This window comes from Scyliorhinus torazame, chromosome 7, assembly GCF_047496885.1.
Source record: "Scyliorhinus torazame isolate Kashiwa2021f chromosome 7, sScyTor2.1, whole genome shotgun sequence".
NCBI classification, from domain to species: Eukaryota; Metazoa; Chordata; class Chondrichthyes; order Carcharhiniformes; family Scyliorhinidae; genus Scyliorhinus; species Scyliorhinus torazame.
Genome location: NC_092713.1, coordinates 37,985,541 through 38,006,396, shown reverse-complemented (window position 1 = coordinate 38,006,396; position 20,856 = coordinate 37,985,541). Strand labels below are relative to the sequence as shown.

Below are 20,856 nucleotides of genomic sequence, written 5' to 3'. Positions count from 1 at the left end.
GTGTTGTGGGGGGTAAGGGGTCTTCTGATGGACTTTGGGGGCACCACTGTAAGGCACCTGCTTGATCCCGCCACAGAGCCACGCTTGAAAGCACTTGCACCAATCCTTGCAGAGAGGGCTGAAGCATCACATGAGCGTGGAGAATTGGAGTTCCAGCCTGTTATTCGGATGCAAATGGGTTCAAATGACCGATTTGCATCCTCCGTCAGCACGGAGTGTGTAGTTCGCTACTGTCGCCAGCGGGTGGCTGGAGCATCAAAACAGGTGTCTCCCCATTTTTGCTGTACGCTCAACTCTCTACCGGATCAGGAACGCCATTACCACTAGTGGCGGACAGCGGAGAATCCACCCCATAATGTATAATCCACCCCATAATGTCTAATGTCAGATGTGATTCTACAATTGGATAGTACTTGCTGAACAATTCCAAGTGTGCTAAGTGTTAGCCTCACAACCAATTATATATTATCATTCGCGCTCGCAATTTATTTACTTATGCTTGCTAGAAACTACATATATTTATTGGTAAAGACCTGTCCTCTGCAGGCAAAAGGAATATGTCCAGATAATACACTTTTTTTGAATAAACAAAGCATGGGGAACAATAGATCCCTGGTGCACTTGCTATGGCAACTTCTCAACCATTCAGAATCAAGCAATTAGGAAGCCTTTTCTTATGTGGTATAGGTTATTGTTCCATTTGAAAATTAGCATTCAATGAGTACACAATGGAAAAATTCAACAGTATGTATCTTTTTTCAGCAATACTCAAGTTCTGTACTAACAAGCAGCTATTTAAAACATTGTTACTTGGCACTGATTGCAGTGCGACAGTCAATGTGGCACCTCCAGGATATATGTTCACTTAACAATGAATTCATAACTCTTTACGAGTAATATAACAATACAACAGGGATGTAATAGGGCATGTAGAAATTTAAAACATGATTTTCAAACCAACACAGATTTCCAAAAGGGGAATTGTATTTAACAAACCTGTTTTCATTTTTTGAGAGTGTAAATAGCAGGGTAGAAAAGGGGGAACCAGTGAATGTGCTATATTTGGATTTTCAGAAGGAATGTGTTAAGGTACCATTTGAGATAGTTACACACTATTGGAGCTCTTTGGATTGGGGTCAAATTCAGCATGGATTGAAGATTGGTTAATGGACGGGAAACAGACAGTTGCAATAAGCGGGTTATTTCCACAGTAGCAGGGTGAACTTAGTGGAATTCTGCATGAATCAGCAAGTTACAAACTTTACCAATGATTTAGATGAGGCGACTGAGTGTACTGTATCTACGGTTGCTAAGATAGAAAGCTAGGAAACAAAGTAAGGTGTGAGGAGGATTCAAAGAGGCTACAAAGAAATATCGACTGGTTAAACGTTTGGGGAAGAAGGTGACAGATAGAATATCGTGTGAGTAAGTGTGAAATTATCCACTTTGATAGGAAGAACAGAAAAGCTAAATTTTCTTAAAAGGTGAGAGCTGGGAAATGTTGGTATACAAAGGAATGGTACATGAATGGGCAGCACGGTGGCACAGTGGTTAGCACTACTGCCTCACAGCTCCAGGGTCCCGGGTTCAATTCCAGCCTCGGGTGACTGTGTGGAGTTTGCACATTCTCCCCGTCTCTGCGTGGGTTTCCCCCGGGTACTCCAGTTTCCTCCCACAGTCCAAAGATGTGCAGGTTAGGTGGATTGGCTGTGCTAAACTGCCCCTTAGTGTCCAAAAGATTAGGTGCAGTTACTTGATAGAGTGGATGCATGGGTTTAAGTAGGGCACCCTTTGCAAGGGCCGGTGCAGACTCAATGGGCCAAATGGCATCCTTCTGCACTATAAATTCTATAATCTATGATGAATCACTAAAGTTAGCATGTATAGCATGCAATTAGAAAGGTAAATAGTGTGTTGGCCTTTATTTCAAGGGATTTACAGTATAAAAGGAGGTCATGCTGTACTTATATAGAACTCAGAGTGATTATCTGGTGTAATGGGCTGGATTCTCCGCCACATTGGGAACTCCATTACAGGCAGAGGAGAAACCACTTGCATTCTATTACTGGGCTGGGCATCATATATTCCAGGCCCTTGGGATTCTCTGGTCCTCAAGGCCGGGAATCACGTGGGCGTGAGTTGCTGCAGGTCTTGACAAGTGTGGCCCTGGTACGGTGGACCTTGTGGTGGACCAACAGGATAACTCTTCAAGGAGATGCCCCAAAGTCCATCGAAGGGCCACCCTCCCTCCCACAATGCAAGACTTGCCCACCCCACCCCCACCAGACACCCCCAATCAGCCCACCAGAGACCCCCTAATTAAAGAAACCACTACCAGAGACGCCCTCATTAAAGAGACCCCCACCAGAGACACCCTAGAAGAGAGATTCCTGTCTGGAAGCCCCAAAAAGAGAGACCCCTGTATGGAAGACCCCCAGAAAAGAGACACCTGTCTGGAAACTCCCCAGAAGAGAAACCCCTACCTGGAAACTAGAGAGCAGTCCAGACAGAGGCAGTGAAAAAAAATCACTGCTTTAAAACTCAGCTGTGCAATTTACCTGCTGGCTCAGGCAGAGGAAGCAGCACCTGTCAATTCCTGGAAAGAAAGGGCAGCACGGTGGCGCAGTGGGTTAGCCCTGCAGCCTCACGGCGCTGAGGTCCCAGGTTCGATCCCGGTTCTGGGTCACTGTCCGGGCGGAGTTTGCACATTCTCCCCGTGTCTGTGTGGGTTTCACCCCCACAACCCAAAAAAGATGCACATGCTAGGTGGATTGGCCATGCTAAATTGCCCCTTAATTGGAAAAAATGAATTGGGTACTCTAAATTTTTTTTTAAAGAGAAAACCAGTCAGCTGGGTTTAAACCCCCTCAGTTCTTTGACCTGCAGCCTTTCATTCATTTCTCAGTGATATTGATTTTACTAGGCTGTGATTGACAGCTTCCTCACTCCCAGCTGTCAGCATTGTTCCGTTCATCTCCTTACATGCTTGAGCTGTTTTGAAGTAGTCAGCTGTGAAACTAACCACAAAATTGATAAACATCAAGCTATGAGTGACAGCTCCTGGACCACATCAATTAGAGTTAAGGGTTTTCTAGGAATTAACAGGTGCTGCTTCCTTTTTAATTAGGGGGTCTCTGGTGGGGGTTTCTGGTGGGGGTGTAAAAACATAAAAACACAGAAAATAGAAGCAGGAGGGGGCCATTCGGCCTTTCAAGCCTTCTCCACCATTCATTATGATCCTGGCTGACAATCCAGTTCAATACCCTGATCCCGCCTTCCCCCAATATCCCTTGATCCCTTTAGCCCCAAGAGCTGTATCTAATTCCTTCTTAAAATTAACGTTTTGGCCTCAACTACTTTCTGTGCTGGGGAATTCCACAAATTCACCATTCTCTGGGAGGTGGCTCAGCAGCTATCCAGTTTTTATCCTCATCGCCAGTTTTGTCATGGCCACGAAGAGTCCACATTGAGTTTGTTAAAGCCAGAACTTACTTTCTTTTGCACTACTATTATATACAGTTCCAGTAGTTGCCTACTGGGTCTTCTCTAGTTGGTGCATTACTGGCCGACTTTATTTATAGATAACCAGAGATTGTTAACAGTCCCGTACCCCCTTATTGGGGAGCTCGAATTCTACAAGCTCCATGGGGTAGTTAATCATCCCCAGCCTGTAAGACGCATGTGGGTTATAACAGGATGTTTCCCCTGGTTGAAGATTCTAGAACTAGTGACCATAGTCACAGGATAAGGAGGAAGCTACGTTTTGAATGGGAGAGCTGCCTCCAGGAACCCTGTGACTTACTCCTGCTCTTAGTTTCTGTGTTCTTCTGTTTTAAGACTGATAAGTAAGCATTAAACACTGATGCACGATCAATGACCACTAAAGCAAGGTTGTAGTCCAACTGAAGGCTTTAATAAGCTAGATGTTTTCCCCAGCAGCTCAGGTACAGAATGAAGGCTGCTGGGGCGGCACAGGTTCTTATACCCCGCCTATCAGGGCGGAGCTATCATACATTCTACCAATAGAAAGCATACAGTTTCCACCAATGGTGCTTTAGCCTGTCAGGTACCGTAATACTTATAATACCACATTCACCCCCTGTTAAAAAAAGAATCCGGCAGGGGTGGTGGCCTGAAACTACCAAACATAGCAACATGGTATAATTAGTTATGGAGGTACCGTAATACCTCCATACAGTGTTTAGTAACTATTTACAATTCTGAAAACAATGTACATTTCATGGTTTATATTTACAGATTACAATTAAAATGAACCAATCAGTCGATCGGGGGCCCTGGTCGTCCTCTGCGATTGTCGGAGCTTCAGTGGTGACTCCGGTGGAGGCTCGGGCGTCTCTGACTCCGGGAGCGTGGCTTCGATCTCCATGGCAGCTTCGGCACCCCTAGACAGCGCTGGTGGGGAAAACGGTTTACCTGGGAAGGGGGGCTAGACGGGGCCGGCGGAAGGACCGATCCTCCTGTAAGGTGCTGCAGTGGAGGGGAGGGTTGGACTGGCAGCTTGAATGTGCGTGGGGTTCCGGCGGGCGTCAGGTCCCGTAGGGAGACCGTATCTTGTCGGCCGTTGGGGTACGCCACGTAGACGTACTGGGGGTTAGCATGGAGCAGATGGACCCTCTCGACCAACGGGTCCGACTTGTACACCCGCACGTGTTTTCGGAGCAGGATGGGTCCGGGAGCTGCCAGCCAGGTCGGGAGCGAGGTCCCAGAGGAGGACTTCCTGGGTAAGACGAGGAGACGTTTGTGTGGTGTCTGATTGGTGGTCGTACAAAGCAGTGACCGGATGGAGTGGAGAGCATCCGGGAGGACATCTTCCCAGCGGGAGACTGGGAGGTTCCTGGACCGTAGGGCCAGTAGGACGGTCTTCCAGACCGTTCCGTTCTCCCTCTCTACCTGTCCGTTACCCCAGGGGTTGTAACTGGTCGTCCTGCTCGTGGCGATGCCCTTGCTGAGCAGGAATTGACGCAGTTCATCGCTCATAAAGGAGGACCCCCTATCACTGTGTATGTAAGCGGGAAACCCGAACAGTGCAAAGATGCTATGGAGGGCCTTGATGACGGTGGTTGCTGTCATGTCGGGGCAGGGGATGGCGAATGGGAACCGGGAGTACTCATCAATCACGTTCAGGAAGTACGTGTTGTGGTCGGTGGAGGGGAGGGGGCCTTTGAAGTCCATGCTGAGACCTTCAAAGGTACAGGAAGCCTTTATCAGGTGCGCTTTCTCTGGTCGGTAGAAGTGCGGTTTGCACTCCGCGCAGATTTGGCAGTCCCTGGTGGCTGTCCTGACCTCCTCGATGGAGTAGGGCAGGTTGCGGGTCTTGACAAAATGGAAAAAACGAGTGACGCCCGGGTGGCAGAGGTCCTCGTGGAGGGCCCGGAGGCAGTCCACTTGTGCAGTGGCACATGTGCCGTGGGACAGGGCATCAGGAGGCTCGTTTAGCTTCCTGGGACGATACAAGGTCTCGTAGTTGTAGGTGGAGAGTTTGATCCTCCACCGCAAGATCTTGTCGTTTTGTTATCTTGCCCCGCTGTGCATTATGAAACATGAAAGCAACCGACCGTTGGTCAGTGAGGAGAGTGAATCTCCTGCCGGCCAGGTAATCCTCCAATGTCGCACAGCTTCCACTATGGCCTGGGCCTCCTTTTCGACTGAGGAGTGGCGGATTTCTGAAGCATGGAGGGTACGAGAGAAGAAGGCCACCGGTCTGCCCGCTTGGTTGAGGGTGGCCGCCAGAGCTACGTCGGACGCATCGCTCTTGACTTGGAAGGGGAGGGATTCGTCGATGGCGTGCATCGTGGCCTTTGCAATGGCTGCTTTGATGCAGCTGAAGGCCTGGCGGGCCTCTATCGACAGGGGAAAAGGTGGGATTGGATCGAACAAAAACGACAAAACGATTGGATCAGGGGACGGGCCTTGTCCGCGTAGTTGGGGACCCACTGGTCGTAGTAGCTAAAAAACCCTAGGCAACATTTCAGGGCCTTGGGGCAGTGAGGGAGGTGGAACTCCAGGGGGCGCATGCGTTCAGGGTCGGGGCCTATAACTCCATTTCGCACTACGTAGCCGAGGATGGCTAGGCGGTCGGTGATGAACACGCATTTATCCTTGTTGTATGTAAGGTTAAGGATTTTAGCGGTCTGGAGAAATTTTCGGAGGTTGGTGTCGTGGTCCTGCTGGTCATGGCTGCAGATGGTGACATTATCGAGATACGGGTATGTTGCCCGAAAACCGTACCGGTCAACCATTCGGTCCATCTCACGCTGGACGACCGAGACCCCGTGAGTGACACCGAAGGGAACCCTTAAGAAGTGATAGAGCCGCCCATCTGCCTCGAAGGCAGTGTATTTGCGGTCACTAGTGCTGATGGGGAGCTGGTGGTAGGCGGACTTGAGATTCACCGTGAAGAAGACCTTATAATACGCGATCCTGTTTACCAGGTCGGATATGCGGGGGATATGCTACGTAAACCTGCTGATGTTCTGACTGTAGTCGATGATCATCCTATGCTTCTCCCCGGTCTTTACCACCACTTGAGCTCTCCAGGGGCTGTTACTGGCTTCAATGACCCCTTTCCTCAGTAGACTTTTGACCTCTGACCTAATAAAGATCCGGTCCTGGACACTGTTGCGTCTGCTCCTGGTGGCGACGGGTTTGCAATCCGGGGTGATGTTCGCAAACAGAAGGCGGGTCGACCTTAAGGGTCGTGAGGCCACAGACAGTAAGGTGGGGTATAGGGCCGCCTAATTGGAAGGTCAGACTTTGAATGTTACACTGGAAGTCTAAACCCAGGAGTGTAGCCGCGCAGAGGTGGGGAAGGACGTAGAGACGGAAATTTTTGAACTCCCTTCCCTGGACTGTGAGGTTTGCGACACAAAACCCCTTTATCTCCACTGAGTGTGAACCGGAAGCCAGGGAGATTTTTGATTAATGGGGTGGATGAGGAGAGAACAGCACCTTACCGTGTCAGGGTGTATGAAGCTCTCCGTGCTCCCAGAGTCGATTAGGCAGGACGTCTCGTGCCCGTTGATGAATACGGTCGTCGTAGCAGTTGAGAGTGTTCGAAGCCGAGACTGATCCAGAGTCACCGAGGCTAGTCGCAACAGTTGAGAGTTCTCTTCGGGCAATGTGTGGTCAGCCGAGCTGGGGTCCTTGGGGTTCATCCAAGATGGCATCTCCCATTGGTCGCACATGGCTGAGGGTGGACAAAATGGCGGCGCCCATCCCTCCAACGTGGCGTCCGCGGAACAAGATGGTGGAGCCCGGGGTCCGCACGTGGCCCTGGGATATGAAGATGGTGGCGACCGCCTGCCACACGGGGCCCGTGGAGAATTTTGTGGTTGAGGTCCGCATTCACCGCCGGAGACCGCGGCAACCGCCTGGGCCTGGCATACCCCCACAAAATGGCCCTTTTTGCCGCATCCCTTGCAGGTGGATGCGCGGGCCGGGCAGCACTGGCGGGTAGCTTTGCCTGCCCGCAAAAGTAGCAGCGGGGTCCCTCAGGTTGCCAGGTCGCCTTGCAGCGCAGGCCTGTGGGGGAATGGGGGAAGTCTCTGGGTCAGCCACGGAGGGGTTCCACGCTGCCCAGGAGGCTGCCGCGCGGTCGGGAACGTAAGCGCGGGCATTCCTGGAGGCCTCGTCCAGGGAGCCTGCAAGGGCCCGTGCCTCCCTGAGACCCAAGGTGTCCTTTTCTAACAGGCGCTGGCGGATTTGTGACGATAGCATACCTGCCACGAAAGCGTCCCGGACTAAGTGTTCCGTGTGTTCGGTCGCCGAAACATGCGGGCAGCCGCAGCTTCTGCCCAGCACCAGTACACAGTAGAATTCCTCCAGCGATTCCCCAGGAGTTTGTGGCCTTGTTGCAAGCAGGTGCCGGGCGTAGACCTGGTTTACCGGGCAAATATAGTGACCTTTTTGCAGCTCTATTGCTGCAGCGAAGTCTTCCGCTTCCTCGATAAGGGTGTAAATCTCCCGGCTCACCCTTGAGTGCAGGACGTGCAGTTTCTGCTCTCCCGTGGGTGCGTTTTCGGCCGTCTCGAGATACCCTTTAAAACACGCCAGCCAGTGCTTAAAAGATTGCCGCTGAGTTCGCCGCATGGGGGCTAAGTTGCAGACACTCCGGCTTGATTCGGAGCTCCATCCTTTTTTCTTAAAAAACTAGCTTATTAAATTGATGCACGATCAATGACCACTAAAGCGAGGTTGTAGTCCAACTGAAGACTTTAATAAGCTAGATGTTTCCCCAGCAGCTCAGGTACAGAATGAGAGCTGCTGGGGCGGCACGGATTCTTATACCCCGCCTATCAGGGCGGAGCTATCATACATTCTACCAATAGAAAGCATACAGTTTCCACCAATGGTGCTTTAGCCTGTCCGGTACCATAATACCTATAATACCTTGCTATCAAGTAATATTCAATCATGTTTTTGAAAAAAGAACCATAGCTTGTAATATTTCAGGGTCTCTCTGGCTTTGAGCCATCTAGCTGACACCTCCTGAGTTCAAAGCTGCACGCTATTGTTGGCTGACAACAGTTCACATGAAGTAATTTGTCAATTCTCTGCGAGCGGAGAATAGTGGAATACTGAACCATGCAGAGAAACATAGATGCTACAAAGCAGCGTGGATCCTCAGACATGAATTTGACATGCCAGTGTCTATTGTCAGTACAGAACATCTGTCACATTTGTTTCAGTTCCGAGGCTTGTAACAGTTAGTGTCCGTGATATAGTTTACAATAGGTTTACAAATCCACAAGCTAATTAGTAGTTCAATTTAATTGGCTTAAAGGTAATTTTTAGTCGTAGCTTTTCAAATGAAAGGTTGTAGGTTTGTCTTGGATGGGAGTGTGAGATGGGTGACAGCCCATTTTCCACTCAGCCTAATTTTATTTCCCATTAGCTTCAATGGAAAAGGGAATCGGGTGGGGTGCATAATAAGCTGCCAATTTTACCATTGCCCCAGCTTGTGTTGCACCACAAGACAGCCACGTGCTATCAAACATTTCTCGTCAAAATCATTTTTTTTGCACATCCCATTTTGGTTCTGCAGCTATGGGATGACAATGAAATTCAGCTTTGTCTTAATTTGTAATACTTCAGAGGTAGTTTGCATTGAAATTGCCACATGAATGGAGGCCATTTGGCCTATCATTCATGTGCTGACACTAGCTACTCTAATTCCCACCTCCCTGACTTTCCGCGTACCCATGACCATTTTTGCTTCTTCAGTTGTTCAATTCCACCACCCACCCCTCTCCCCATTCTCCCTTCCCCCACCTCCTCTCCCGCTGTCCTGACTGCTGAAATGGTCACGATTGGTGTGACTGTTCCGTGGTGATTCTCAGTGTCACAGTGCTCAGGACTGATGTGCATTGATACGGATGTTACGTCCACACAATTCAGATTCAACACCGAGTCAACATTTATGAAAAGTGAATTTAATTAGAACAGTATAGTCATGAAGTGTTTAGCACAGGGCTAAATCGCTGGCTTTGAAAGCAGACCAAGGCAGGCCAGCAGCATGGTTCAATTCCCGTAACAGCCTCCCCGAACAGGCGCTGGAATGTGGCGACTAGGGGCTTTTCACAGTAACTTCATTGAAGCCTACTTGTGACAATAAGCAATTTTCATTTCAAGTGACCAGTTTACATCTCGGACCCACAAAGCAGCATGGAAGGAATTATTGCGCTCCTGAAAGAGTTTTTGGTGCCTTTACGAGCTACAAACCCAACATGAGCAAAAGCAAGATCTTCCCGGTGAACCAGCAAGGGGGAGGGGCAGCGCTGGGGGGACAGCCGTTTATACAAGCCCAACCTGGGGTTCTGCTACCTGGGGATCCAAATTGCTCACGACTGGGCGGGGGTTCACAAGTGGAACCTGAGCAGTCTGACAGAGGAAGTCAAAAAGGACCTACAAAGATGGAACACATTCCCACTCTCCCTCGCAGGGAGAGTGTAGACGATCAAAATGAACGTGCTGCCCTCTTCCTACTTAGATCCATCCCGATCTATATCCCCAAGGCCTTTTTCAACTCTCTGGACAAGTTAACCATGGTTTGTATGGGGGGGATGCGGGAAGAATGCTAGGATCCCAAAGAAGGTCCTGCAGAGAACAAAGTCTAGGGGAGGGCTAGCCCTCCCAAACCTACAATATACCACTGGGCGGTGACAGCAGAAAGAGTAATGGTATGGATTAAGGAACCAGAGGCCGAGTGCGCGCGGAGGAAGCCTCCTGCAGGGGGACCTCGCCATTGGGCCGTCGCCACGGCAGCACTCCCATCCCCATCCAAAAAACACCCCAGCAGCCTAGTGGTGGTAGCCACCCTCCAGACCTGGAACCAATGGCGGCAGCAATGTCCGACAAAGCCCCCTTCTGCAACAACCATAGGTTTGTGCCAACGCTCACTGATGCCACCTTTAAAAGGTGGAGACAGGCGGGGGGACAGTGACAGTCAGGGACCTATACACTGACGGCAGAGTCACAATGAACTGACAGTGACATCCCGACTAGCTAAGGGCAACGAACTCAGATACCTGCAGCTTTAAAACTGCGTACAGAAGGAGACAAGGACGTACCAACGACCACCGCGACAGGCACTACAAGAGGAATTACCGGACGCAAGCATTCTACGTTGAGGAAACTGTAGCGACATGTACAAATGACTGGTAAAGTGGGCAGACATTGTACTGGATACGACGAGGAGAAAATGGGAGGAAGACCTGGGGCTCGAAATATGGAGGGGACTCTGGAACAAAGCACTACAAAGAATCAACTCCACCTCCACGTGCGCAAGACACAACCTAACGCAACTAAAGGTGGTACATAGAGCCCACTTAACAAGAAGCAAAATAAGTAGGTTCTTCCCGGAGGCAGAGGACTGATGTGAACGGTGCCAAGGAGGCCCGGCCAAGCACGCCCACATGTTCTGGTCTTGCTCCAGACTTGCTGGGTACTGGACAGCCTTCTTCAAGGCAATGTCCAAAGTGGTGGAGATGAGGGTGGAAACATGCCCGAAAGTGGCGGTCTTCTGGGTATCAGACCAGCCAGATCTCTTCATGGGGAGGAGGGCGGACGGCCTTGCCTTTACCTCCCCGATCACCTGCCGTATAATCCTGTTCGGCTGGCGGTCAGCAGCACCACCCAAAGCTGCAGACTGGCTGCCCGGCTGATTGGAATTTATCCAAATGGAGAAAATCAAATTCGCCATCCGGGGTCGCAAGATGGCTTCCTCAGGACATGGGAACCATTCACCCAACTGTTCCGGCACCTGTTCGTGGGCAACAAACAAACAAACAGATAAACAAGTAGCCAAGAGCCAGGGGAAGGTAGCCAAGTCATGAGAGAAGAGAGGGAAGGGAGGGAAGACCCACAGAGGGGGGAGCGGGGAACAGTGCAAGAGGGAGTAGCCAAACACAGCTGAACAGAAAGAGGAGCTGTAGAGACGGGGGCAGGGATGGGGGGGGGGGGGGGGGGTGGGACAAGAGACAGAGAATAATAGAGGGGAGCCAGAGGGGAGGAAAGATGAGGGAACACAAACTAGAAAGAGAGCATGGGAAATGACAACGACCGTACGATCACAGCGGGGCAACAGAGAGTAAGAAAGTACAGGAGGAAGGAAAGGCAGTCGGCCGAGGCGGAGGCAAACGCACAACAACAACAGCGAAAACCGACTGGGAGAAGCAAGTAACATCAGGTGTGCCGTCCAGGTGCCCCGCCCACCCAGTTTGATTTTGTTTTCCTTGTCCTGTTTGTATTTTTTTGTTAAACATAGAAAAGAATGAGGGGGGAGAAAGCCTCCCCACCCCCAAATGACATGTATAATGAAATTGTTGTAGTGATATTTATATATAGAGACATGTAAAGGGTTAATGATTACATATTAGTGTAACACAACCTCTAGGGGGCAACACTAGATTCCACTATATATATGAGAACTCAAAGCATCTTGGGTCTCTTCCAACCAGGAGTGACCAGACAGCAGAATTTTAGAGATATAGATCAGAGCATAGTTAGCACGGTAGTTTAAATTAGTTAATACTTTATTATCGATTACTTGATTACTAGTTATAGTTCTGTAGAGTGTGCAAACTCAATATTAATCAATTCGTTATTCAATAAATCTGTTTTTTTTTACAAATGTTTTTTATTGGGTTTTTGAACAAAGTATATTTACCGTTATGTACACAACATAAGATATATATATATATATCTAGAGGAGAAGGGCACACACAAAAATACCAAAAAATAAGTAATAATAAAAAAAAATAAAATAAAGTAACTGGTAAGGTATTATGCACCAGCTCAACAGCAGCAACTCTGTACAACTGGCAATATTATTTACAACACATAAATAGGCATCTGTTTGTTGGGGGGGGGGGGGGGAGAGAGAGACTGGGGAGGTAAATATACATTTGGGTGCCGGAGAAATAATTACAGTGGGCAATACTCGAATGGGTCTGGTGTTGGTGTTGTCACTTGCTTCTCCCGGGCGGGTTTCGCTGCCTGTCGTCTCGCGCTCACCTCCGCTTCAGCCGTTCGTCCCATCTTTCGCCTGGATTCTCCTTGCTCTCTGTACCTATAGATGCCAAGTTTGTTATCGTTTCCCGTGCCCACCTTCTGGCGATCATTTCCCTGCCTCCATCCACCCCCTGGTTCCCCTCTATTATTCCCTGTCTCTTCACTCTTCCCCGCCCTCCCACACACTTCTGCCCCCTCCCCCCCGCTCCACCCCCCCTTCCTGTGGTTCGCCTTTCTTTCCTCTTAGGTTTAGCTGCCCCCCCCCTCCCTGTCTATCTCTCCCTCTCATGCCTTGGCTACTTTCCCCTGATTCTTGGCTACCTGGCTATTCTTCTGCTTGTTTGTTGGCCCCAAAACAGGTCCCGGAACAATTGGGGTGAATGGCTCCCACGTTCTGTGGGAGCCGTCGTCTGACCCTCGGACGGCGAATTTGATTTTTCTCCATTTGGAGAGATTCCGAGAGGTCGGACAGCCAGTCTGCAGCTTTGGGTGGTGCTGCTGACCGCCAGCTGAACAGGATTCTACCGGCAATCAGGGAGGTAAAGGCGATCAGGAAGGTAAAGGCAAGGGCGTCCGCCCTCCCCAGTAATAGATCTGTCTGGTCTGATACCCCCGAAGACCGCCACTTTCGGGCATGGCTCCACCCTCATCCCCACCACTTTGGACATTGCCTCGAAGAAGGCTGTCCAGTACCCACCAAGTCTGGGGCAAGATCAGAACATGTGGGCATGGTTGGCTGGGCCTCCTTGGCACCGTTCACATCTGTCCTCCACCTCCGGGAAGAACCTACTCATTCGGGGTTCTGGTCAAATGGGCTCTATGTACCACTTTTAGTTGCGTCAGGCTGAGCCTTGTGCATGTGGAGGTGGAGTTGACCCTATGCAGTGCTTCGCTCCAGAGTCCCCACCCTATCTCGATCGCCAGGTCCTCCTCCCATTTTTCTTGTTGCGTCCAGTACGGTGTCGGCCCCTTCTACCAGTCGGTCATACATGTCGCTACAGTTTCCTTTATTCTCGTATGCTTGTGTCCAGTAACTTTTCCAGTAATGTCTGTTGAGGCGGTTGTGGGTACGTCCATTGTCTCCTTTCATGGGAGTGAAGGTACCTTAGCTCCGTTCCCCCTGGCTAGCTGGAATTTCTCCGTCAGTTCGTCCAGTGTTGCGATCCTGCCGTCTGTATATAGGTCCCTGACTGTCAGTGTCCCTCCGTCCTCTCCCCAATGGTTTTTGCAGATGGAGCTTTGTCCGACATTTTGGACAGGCCAGCTTGCTGCCGTAGTTGGTTCCAGGACTGGAGGGTGGCTATCACCACCGGGCTGCTGGAGTGTGTTTTGGGTGGGGATGGGAGTGCTGCCCTAGCGAGGGCCTGGAGGGAGGTCCCCATGCAGGAGGCCTCTTCCGCACGCTCCCACTCGGCTTCCGGCTCCTTGATCCATCCTCTTATTCGCTCGCCGTCACCGGCCAGTGGTAGAATTGTAGGTTTGGGAGGGCTAGCCACCCCTGGATTTAGTTTTTTGTCGGACCTTCTTTGGGATCCTAGCATTCTTCCCCCCCCCCCCCCCCCCCCACCCCCCCCCCCCCCCACCCCCCCCCCCCCCCCCCCCCCCCCCCACCCCCATACGAATGCCATGAATAGTTTGTCTAGAGCTTTGAAAAAGGCCTTGGGGATGTAGATCGGGATGGTTCTGAATAGGAAGAGGTACCTGGGCAGTGCGTTCATTTTGATCGTCTGGACTCTCCCCGCGAGGGAGAGTGGGAGTGTGTTCCATCTTTGCAGGTCCTTTTTTACTTCCTCTGTCAGACTGGTGAGGTTCCATTTGTGGATCCCTTTCCAGTCATGGGCTATTTGTATCCCCAGGTAGCGGAAATTGTGTCGGTCTTGTTTAAACAGCAGTCCCGTTAGGGCTGCCCCACCTACTTGTCGGTGTACCGGGAAGATCTCGCTTTTGCTCATGTTGAGTTTGTAGCCCGAGAAGGTGCCAAACTCTTTCAGGAGCACGATGATTCCGTCCATGCTGCTTTGTGGGTCCGAAATGTAGAGGAGCAGGCCATCTGCATAGAGTGAGACTCTGTGCTCTCTGCCTCCCCTTCGAATTCCCCTCCAGCTTTTTGCTGCTCTGAACGCAATTGCTAGTGGCTCGATTGCTAAAGCGAACAGCAGCGGGGACACGGGCATCCTTGTCTGGTGCAGCTGGAAGTATCGGGAGTTGGTGTTGTTGGTCTGTCTGCTCGCTATGGGAGCGTTGTATAGGAGCTTTACCCAGAAGGTGAACCCTGTTCCAAGCCCGAACCGCTCCAGTACCTCTGAGGTATTTCCATTCGACCCTGTCGAAGGCCTTTTCTGCGTCTAGGGAGACGATCACCTCTGGTGTTCTCTCCCCGAAGGGGGTCATTATCACGTTCAGCAGGCGCCTGATGTTCAAGGTAAGCTGTCTACCTTTGACAAAGCCCGTCTGGTCCTCTGCGACCACCTCTGCTACGCAGTCTTCTAGCCTTTTGGCTAAGATTTTGGCCAGTATTTTGGCATCTGCGTTCAACAGTGAGATGGGTCTGTATGACCCACATTCCATTGGGTCTTTATCTTTCTTAGGTACCAGCGAGATTGAGGCCTGTGCTAGCATGGGTAGCAGTGTGCCCCTAGCTAGCGAGTCTGTAAACACCTCCCGCAGGTGCGGGGCCAGTGCTGTCGCAAATTGTTTGTAGAAGTCCTCCAGGAACCCTTCTGGTCCCGGCAATAAATCTGTTTTTCTTTAAGTTGAAGGTTGGTGGTTTCTTAAGAATCACACCATCAGACCATTGTGGATATATAAAGCAAAGAGTAACGATATATTACCAAAGAGTAATATAACAATTGTCTCTTTGTTGCTACTCTGTTTATACACTTCCCTTGTTTTTATTTTCCCACCCCTTGGTTTTTTAGTTATGTAGTGTTATTGTTATTTCTTTTTGGTTTCTCTGTGTGTACATCTGTAAATGTACCATGTATAAAAAGTGACCAGTTCATGAAAAGTGTGCAAAGGGAACAAGGAATCCATGTTCAGCATGTTTATTTCAGTGCTGTAGCTCTCCAACAACAAGCACAGTAACAATTTAAAATGTCCAAATCATCCTGGTATGCATGGCCACATTTGTGAATTGAAAATAATTATTACATGCAGATAAACGTATATTCATTGTTGTGTTATGCTGCTTCGGATAACACAGGCTGCTACTTGATGCAGTCTTAACTAAAGGATGTTACAGACTCTGAAATGAGTTCAACGTGTTTATTGAACTATTAACATAGTTCTCAAATGAGTTCGACTCTGCTAATCTAACTGTAGTAACTCAGTCTAACTGTAGCAGCTTGCTCTAAGCCACATGCTGGGATATGATGCTGCTGATCAACCCTGTCTAACTTTCCAGATGTCTGTCTGTGGAAAGAGGCAGAGTGTGAGTGCCTCATCTCTTTTCTAGTGTTTATGTCATGCCCCCTTGTGGTGATCCCACCTCTGAGTGTCCTGATTGCCCATTGGTTGTGTCCTATTCTGAGTGTTCATTGGTTGCATGTTTGCATATCATGACATTCATGGCTTACTTAAAGAATTGGGAAATATTCCTATTTTCCTTGAAAGGAAGTTCCAGTTTGGAAGTATTTAACTGCAGGATCACGGGAGCACAGTGGTTAGCACTGCTGCTTCACAGCGCGAGCGTCCCAGGTTCGATTCCTGGGTCACTGTCTGCGGAGTCTGCACGTTCTCCCTATGTCTACGTGGGTTTCCTGCGGGCGGTCCGGTTTCCTCCCACAAGTCCCGAAAGACATGGGGCGGGATTCTCCACTCCCACGCCGAAGTGGCCGCGCCGTCGTGAACGCCGTCGAGGTTCACGACGGCGCGGAACGGCCCCGGTCCCGACCGATTCAGGCCCTGACAATGGGCCAGTATCGGGGCCGCGTCATCAACCACGCGCCGGCGCCAACCCGCGCATGCGTGGTTGCCGTCCTGTCCAAATCTGCCCCGCAAGAAGATGGGGGACGGATCTTGCGGGGCCGCGGAAGGAAGGAGGTCCTCCTTCAGAGAGGACGGCCCGACGATCAGTGGGCACCGATCGCGGGCCACCCCACATTGCAGGTGAAGCCCGGTGCAGGATCCTCCCTCGCCCCCCCACAGGCCGCCCCCCCAGCGTTCACGCACCGCCCACGACTGCAGCGACCAGGTGTGGACGGCGCCGGGGGGAACCCGCCGTTTTGGCCTGGCCGCTCGGCCCATCCGGGCCTCAGAATAGCGGGGGTGCCGGAGAATCGCCATTTTGGGTGTCTCCGGCGATTCTCCGGCCTGCGGCCCGCGAAACTCAACCGGCGTGGGAGTGGAGAATCGCGCCCATGCTGTTAGGTCATTTGGACAATCTGAATTCTCCCTCTTTGTACTCGAACAGGTGCCTGAGTGTGGCGACTAGGGGATGTTCATAGTAACCTCACTGCAATGTTAATGTAAGCCTACTTCTGACAATAATTAAGATTATTATTATAAGTTGAGGTGCTCCTCTTTTTCTGATAATTAGAATATTTAAATATAATTGCTCTGATCTGACAATCTTTATGAGTTTTTACCTTAACACTTTCTGCGCTGATAATTAGTTGTATCACTTTGGACAGGATCAGACTGTGAATGCAGCAGCTAATATAAATTGCTGTGTATAACGATACTCCAACATTTTCAAACGGATCAGTGAGTGACATTGTTGCATCTTTGAAACAATCTTGTTAATGATTCTAGTTCTGGTTCTCAGTTAGCTGGATGTAATTTTGTAAGTTAAGATTGATAACGGCATAACTAAACAAATAAATGAATGCTCATTTTGAAGCCATGTGCAAGGGCATGTATCAAACTAGCAAAAGTTTTTAAAATGGTTTGTACCAGCGTGCACTGTTTCTCAAATAGCCTATTTAAGTCCGTTCCACAATTTATCGGTATTAATTGCCAATTAGTCAACAATTCACATTATAGATGAGTACTATTGTATGGTTCGTATGGTCTCCATTGTTTTGTCTGGCTATACCTCTGTGAAGCACCTCGGGATCTTTTTTCCTTTTTTTAGTAAATTGAGACTACCTAATTTAACTTTCCAGTGAAGGGGCAATTTAGTGTGACCTATCCACGTACCTTGCTCATCATTTTGAGTCATGGGGGTGAGACCCACGCAGACAGGGGAGAATGTGCAAACTCCACACGGAGCCGGGATCGAACCCAGGTCCTCAGTGCAGTGAGGCAGCTGTGCTAACCACTGCGCCGCCTGGGATCTTTTTTTTCTGTATAAAATGTGCTTTTTCAATGTAAGATGTGTGTTTCCATTCCAATTTCTTTAACATTTTTTTATAATTCTCTTTATAGGCCATAACCTTTGACCCTGAGACGCACATTCCTCGAGTTACTGATGACTGTACAGGCTGCACTCTTTGCTACAGTGTCTGCCCCATCATTGATTGCATTACAATGATTCCCCGTTTAACACCTTATGAACCAAACAGAGGTATTCCTTTGGCGGTCGGGCGAGTTTGATGAGTTGACATGGGTCCGGCAGTGAAACATGACTTAACATCCATATCTACCTAAAAGCATCGATTTAGCCATTTATGATATAACATGACAAATTGCTGTTATTTCCAAAGTATTGATTTTTACTTACTAATCCGAGTTGCTGCGACCTTGCGTTCTCCTCGTAGCCAACTGCAATTGAATAAAAGGGTTTGCGTTTTAAGAACTGCTGTATGTTAATAACCGATAAGCGATACATTTAACGTCAAGCTTGTAAAATCTTGTGGCACCCTCTCAGCACTCTGAAAGAAAATGCGGGACCAGCATTACGATTTGGAAGTCACCCTCTACTTGGTATTTTCATGGTCGCCACCTTCTGATATTTTATAAATTGCCGACACATGGAGGGGGGCAATTTTGAGCCCACGCTAGTGGTCTGCGGGATCACTGATGTGGGTTGAAAATCCGCGAATGCGATTCTCTCCAGATAGATTGCGTTTCCCAATTTTCCACACCCCTCGCCGGTGACATTGTGAAGTTCATGTCCACAAAGGGCAAGAACCTCATTTTAATATTCAGGAATGTAATTGGCCAGCCACTCCTTCACCACATGATCACCCCTCCCTCACTGAATATTCAAACCTCGCCAAACTTGGCTTTGCGGCAGTGAAGTTTACAGCAGCTATTTGAAGACACAAATAAGTTGAGAGGATGCCCCCAGGGGCGCAAAGGTGAGCATAGCCCCCGGGAGGCCCTGGCGCATTACATTGGCGCATGTTGGCTTGGCCAAGTTGGCACGGTGCCAACCTGGCATTACCAACCTGTGCCAATGGGCAGTGCAGGTGCAGGTCCTCTGGGGAGCCACATTGGGGTGGGGTTCCCGTTATGTGTCGTGGGGGAGAGCGCCAAGGCCACAGAGTGGGGGTAGGGGGAGCGGGCAGTGAAGGGGGTATTTTCAGGCACGGTTGTGGGAGTGGGCAGTGAGGTGGAGGGGGGGGGAACGCAAACTATACTTCTGTACTGGGTGGGGAAGGGAATTGAACTTCAGTTCTGCTTGGGGCGCACTTCAAAGATGTCGCCCCGATCTCCATGGAGCCAGCCTTGCTGGCTCTATCAGGCCCCATCCTGTCAGAGTGAGAGTGGAAATCAAGCCCAATCTTTTATTTTACTCAGAGATGCTCAAAATCCAGGGTGAAAACTGGCCTGTGCAGCTGGAGAGCTACACGCCGGTTTTCCGTCTGAATCTGACACTTTGAAAGCATTATGGCAAGGTTCCACCCAATATATTTTGGCCCAGTACACTTAGAGGTTCAGTGTTGTGCTGGTACAGAGCTTCAGAAACTGCTTCCTTATATTTTACAGCAATGTGATTAAACGTAATTCAACAACAATTAACTACTTTAAAATGAAGCTATGTGAAGATTTGGTTTTGTAATTGAGTATATTCATAGGGCTAAGTGGGGTAAGAAATATGAGGCAATAATTTTTTTTATTTGCGGGATGTGGGTGTCGCTGGTTAGACCAGCAATTATCGCCCATCCCTAGTTGCCCTTCAGAGGGTGGTGGTGAGTTGCCTTCTTGAACCGCTGCAGTCCTTTTGGTGTAGGTACACCCACTGTGCTGTTAGGGAGGGATTTCCAGGATGTTGCCCCAGCGACAGTGAAGGAGTGGAGATATTTTTCAGGGTGGTGAGTGACTTGGAGGGGGACCTCCAGGTGGTGGGGTTCCCAGGTAACCGCTGCTCTTGTCCTTCTGGATGGTAGTGGTCGTGGATTTGGGAGGTGCTGTCTAAGCATCTTGTGGATGGTACACACGGGGCTGCCACAGTTCGTCGGTGGTGGAAAGTTTGAATGTTTGTGGAAGGGGGAGCAATCAAGCGGGCTGCTTTTTCCTGGATGGTGTTGAACTTCTTGAGTGTTGTTGGAGCTGCTCTCATCCAAGCAAGTGGAGAGTATTCCATCACAGCTTGACTTGTGCCTTGTAGATGGGGGACAGGCTTTGGTGGAGAGGGGGGGGGTCAGGAAATAAGTTCCTCGCCGCAGGAGTCCTAGTGTTTGACCTGGCCTGGTAGCCACAGTATTAATTTGGCTAGTCCAGTTCAGTTTCTGATCAATGGTAACCCCCAGGATGTTAATTGTGGGGGATTCAGTGATGGTAAGGCCATTGAATGTCAAGGGGAAAGCTCTTGTGGAATGCAACCAATCAAGGAGGAATAATTCAGATTGTAACTAATCTGATTTGATCTAATTATTTTCATTATTGGATGTGTTGTTATTGTTAATCTTTGCGCAACAATTTAATTAAATTGGGGGTTTGCATATGACAGCTGCTTTGTGGATTTCTATTTCGAATAATTTGTTTAATAAATGTATCAATAATTACTTGTCCTCTCTTTCATTATTTCTTTGTACTATTTGGTTATATCTTGTTCAAAATAAAAAAACTTTATAAAATTCTATGCTGTTTTGATCATCCTTGCTTCCATTAACCAGCCAACATTCAGAGAATCACAGAATCGTAGCTTACAGTGCAGAAGGAGGCCATTCGGCCCATCAAATCTGCTCCGGCCCTTGGAAAGAGCACCCTACCTAAGCACACACCTCTACCATATCTCCATAACCCAGTAACCTCAGCCAATCTTTTTGGACACGAACATTGTGAATAACCTTCATTTAATTGCTGATTGTAAGGTCTCTGGCACATCAGTAACTTCACTTGGAAAAAGTAATTCAGGTGAATTCCTTTAAGATATTTCTCAGAGACTTTGGGCAGGATTCTCCGGTCTCCAACACCAAAATCGTGTTTGGCGATCGG

At 49.3% G+C, this 20,856-nt stretch overlaps 1 protein-coding gene across 2 annotated transcripts in view; it reads left to right on the top strand.

Annotated features, from left to right (window-relative positions):
• The window catches only part of LOC140426151 (dihydropyrimidine dehydrogenase [NADP(+)]-like), a 1,098,238-nt gene extending 1,077,740 nt beyond the window's left edge, over nt 1-20,498 (top strand). For both annotated transcript variants that reach the window (XM_072510567.1, XM_072510568.1), the window contains one exon: nt 17,899-20,498. In XM_072510567.1, coding sequence (XP_072366668.1) covers nt 17,899-18,066 — 168 coding nt within the window. In that variant the 3' untranslated portion in view covers nt 18,067-20,498. The remainder of the gene's footprint in view (nt 1-17,898) is intronic.
• The last annotated feature ends 358 nt before the right edge of the window (nt 20,499-20,856 follow it).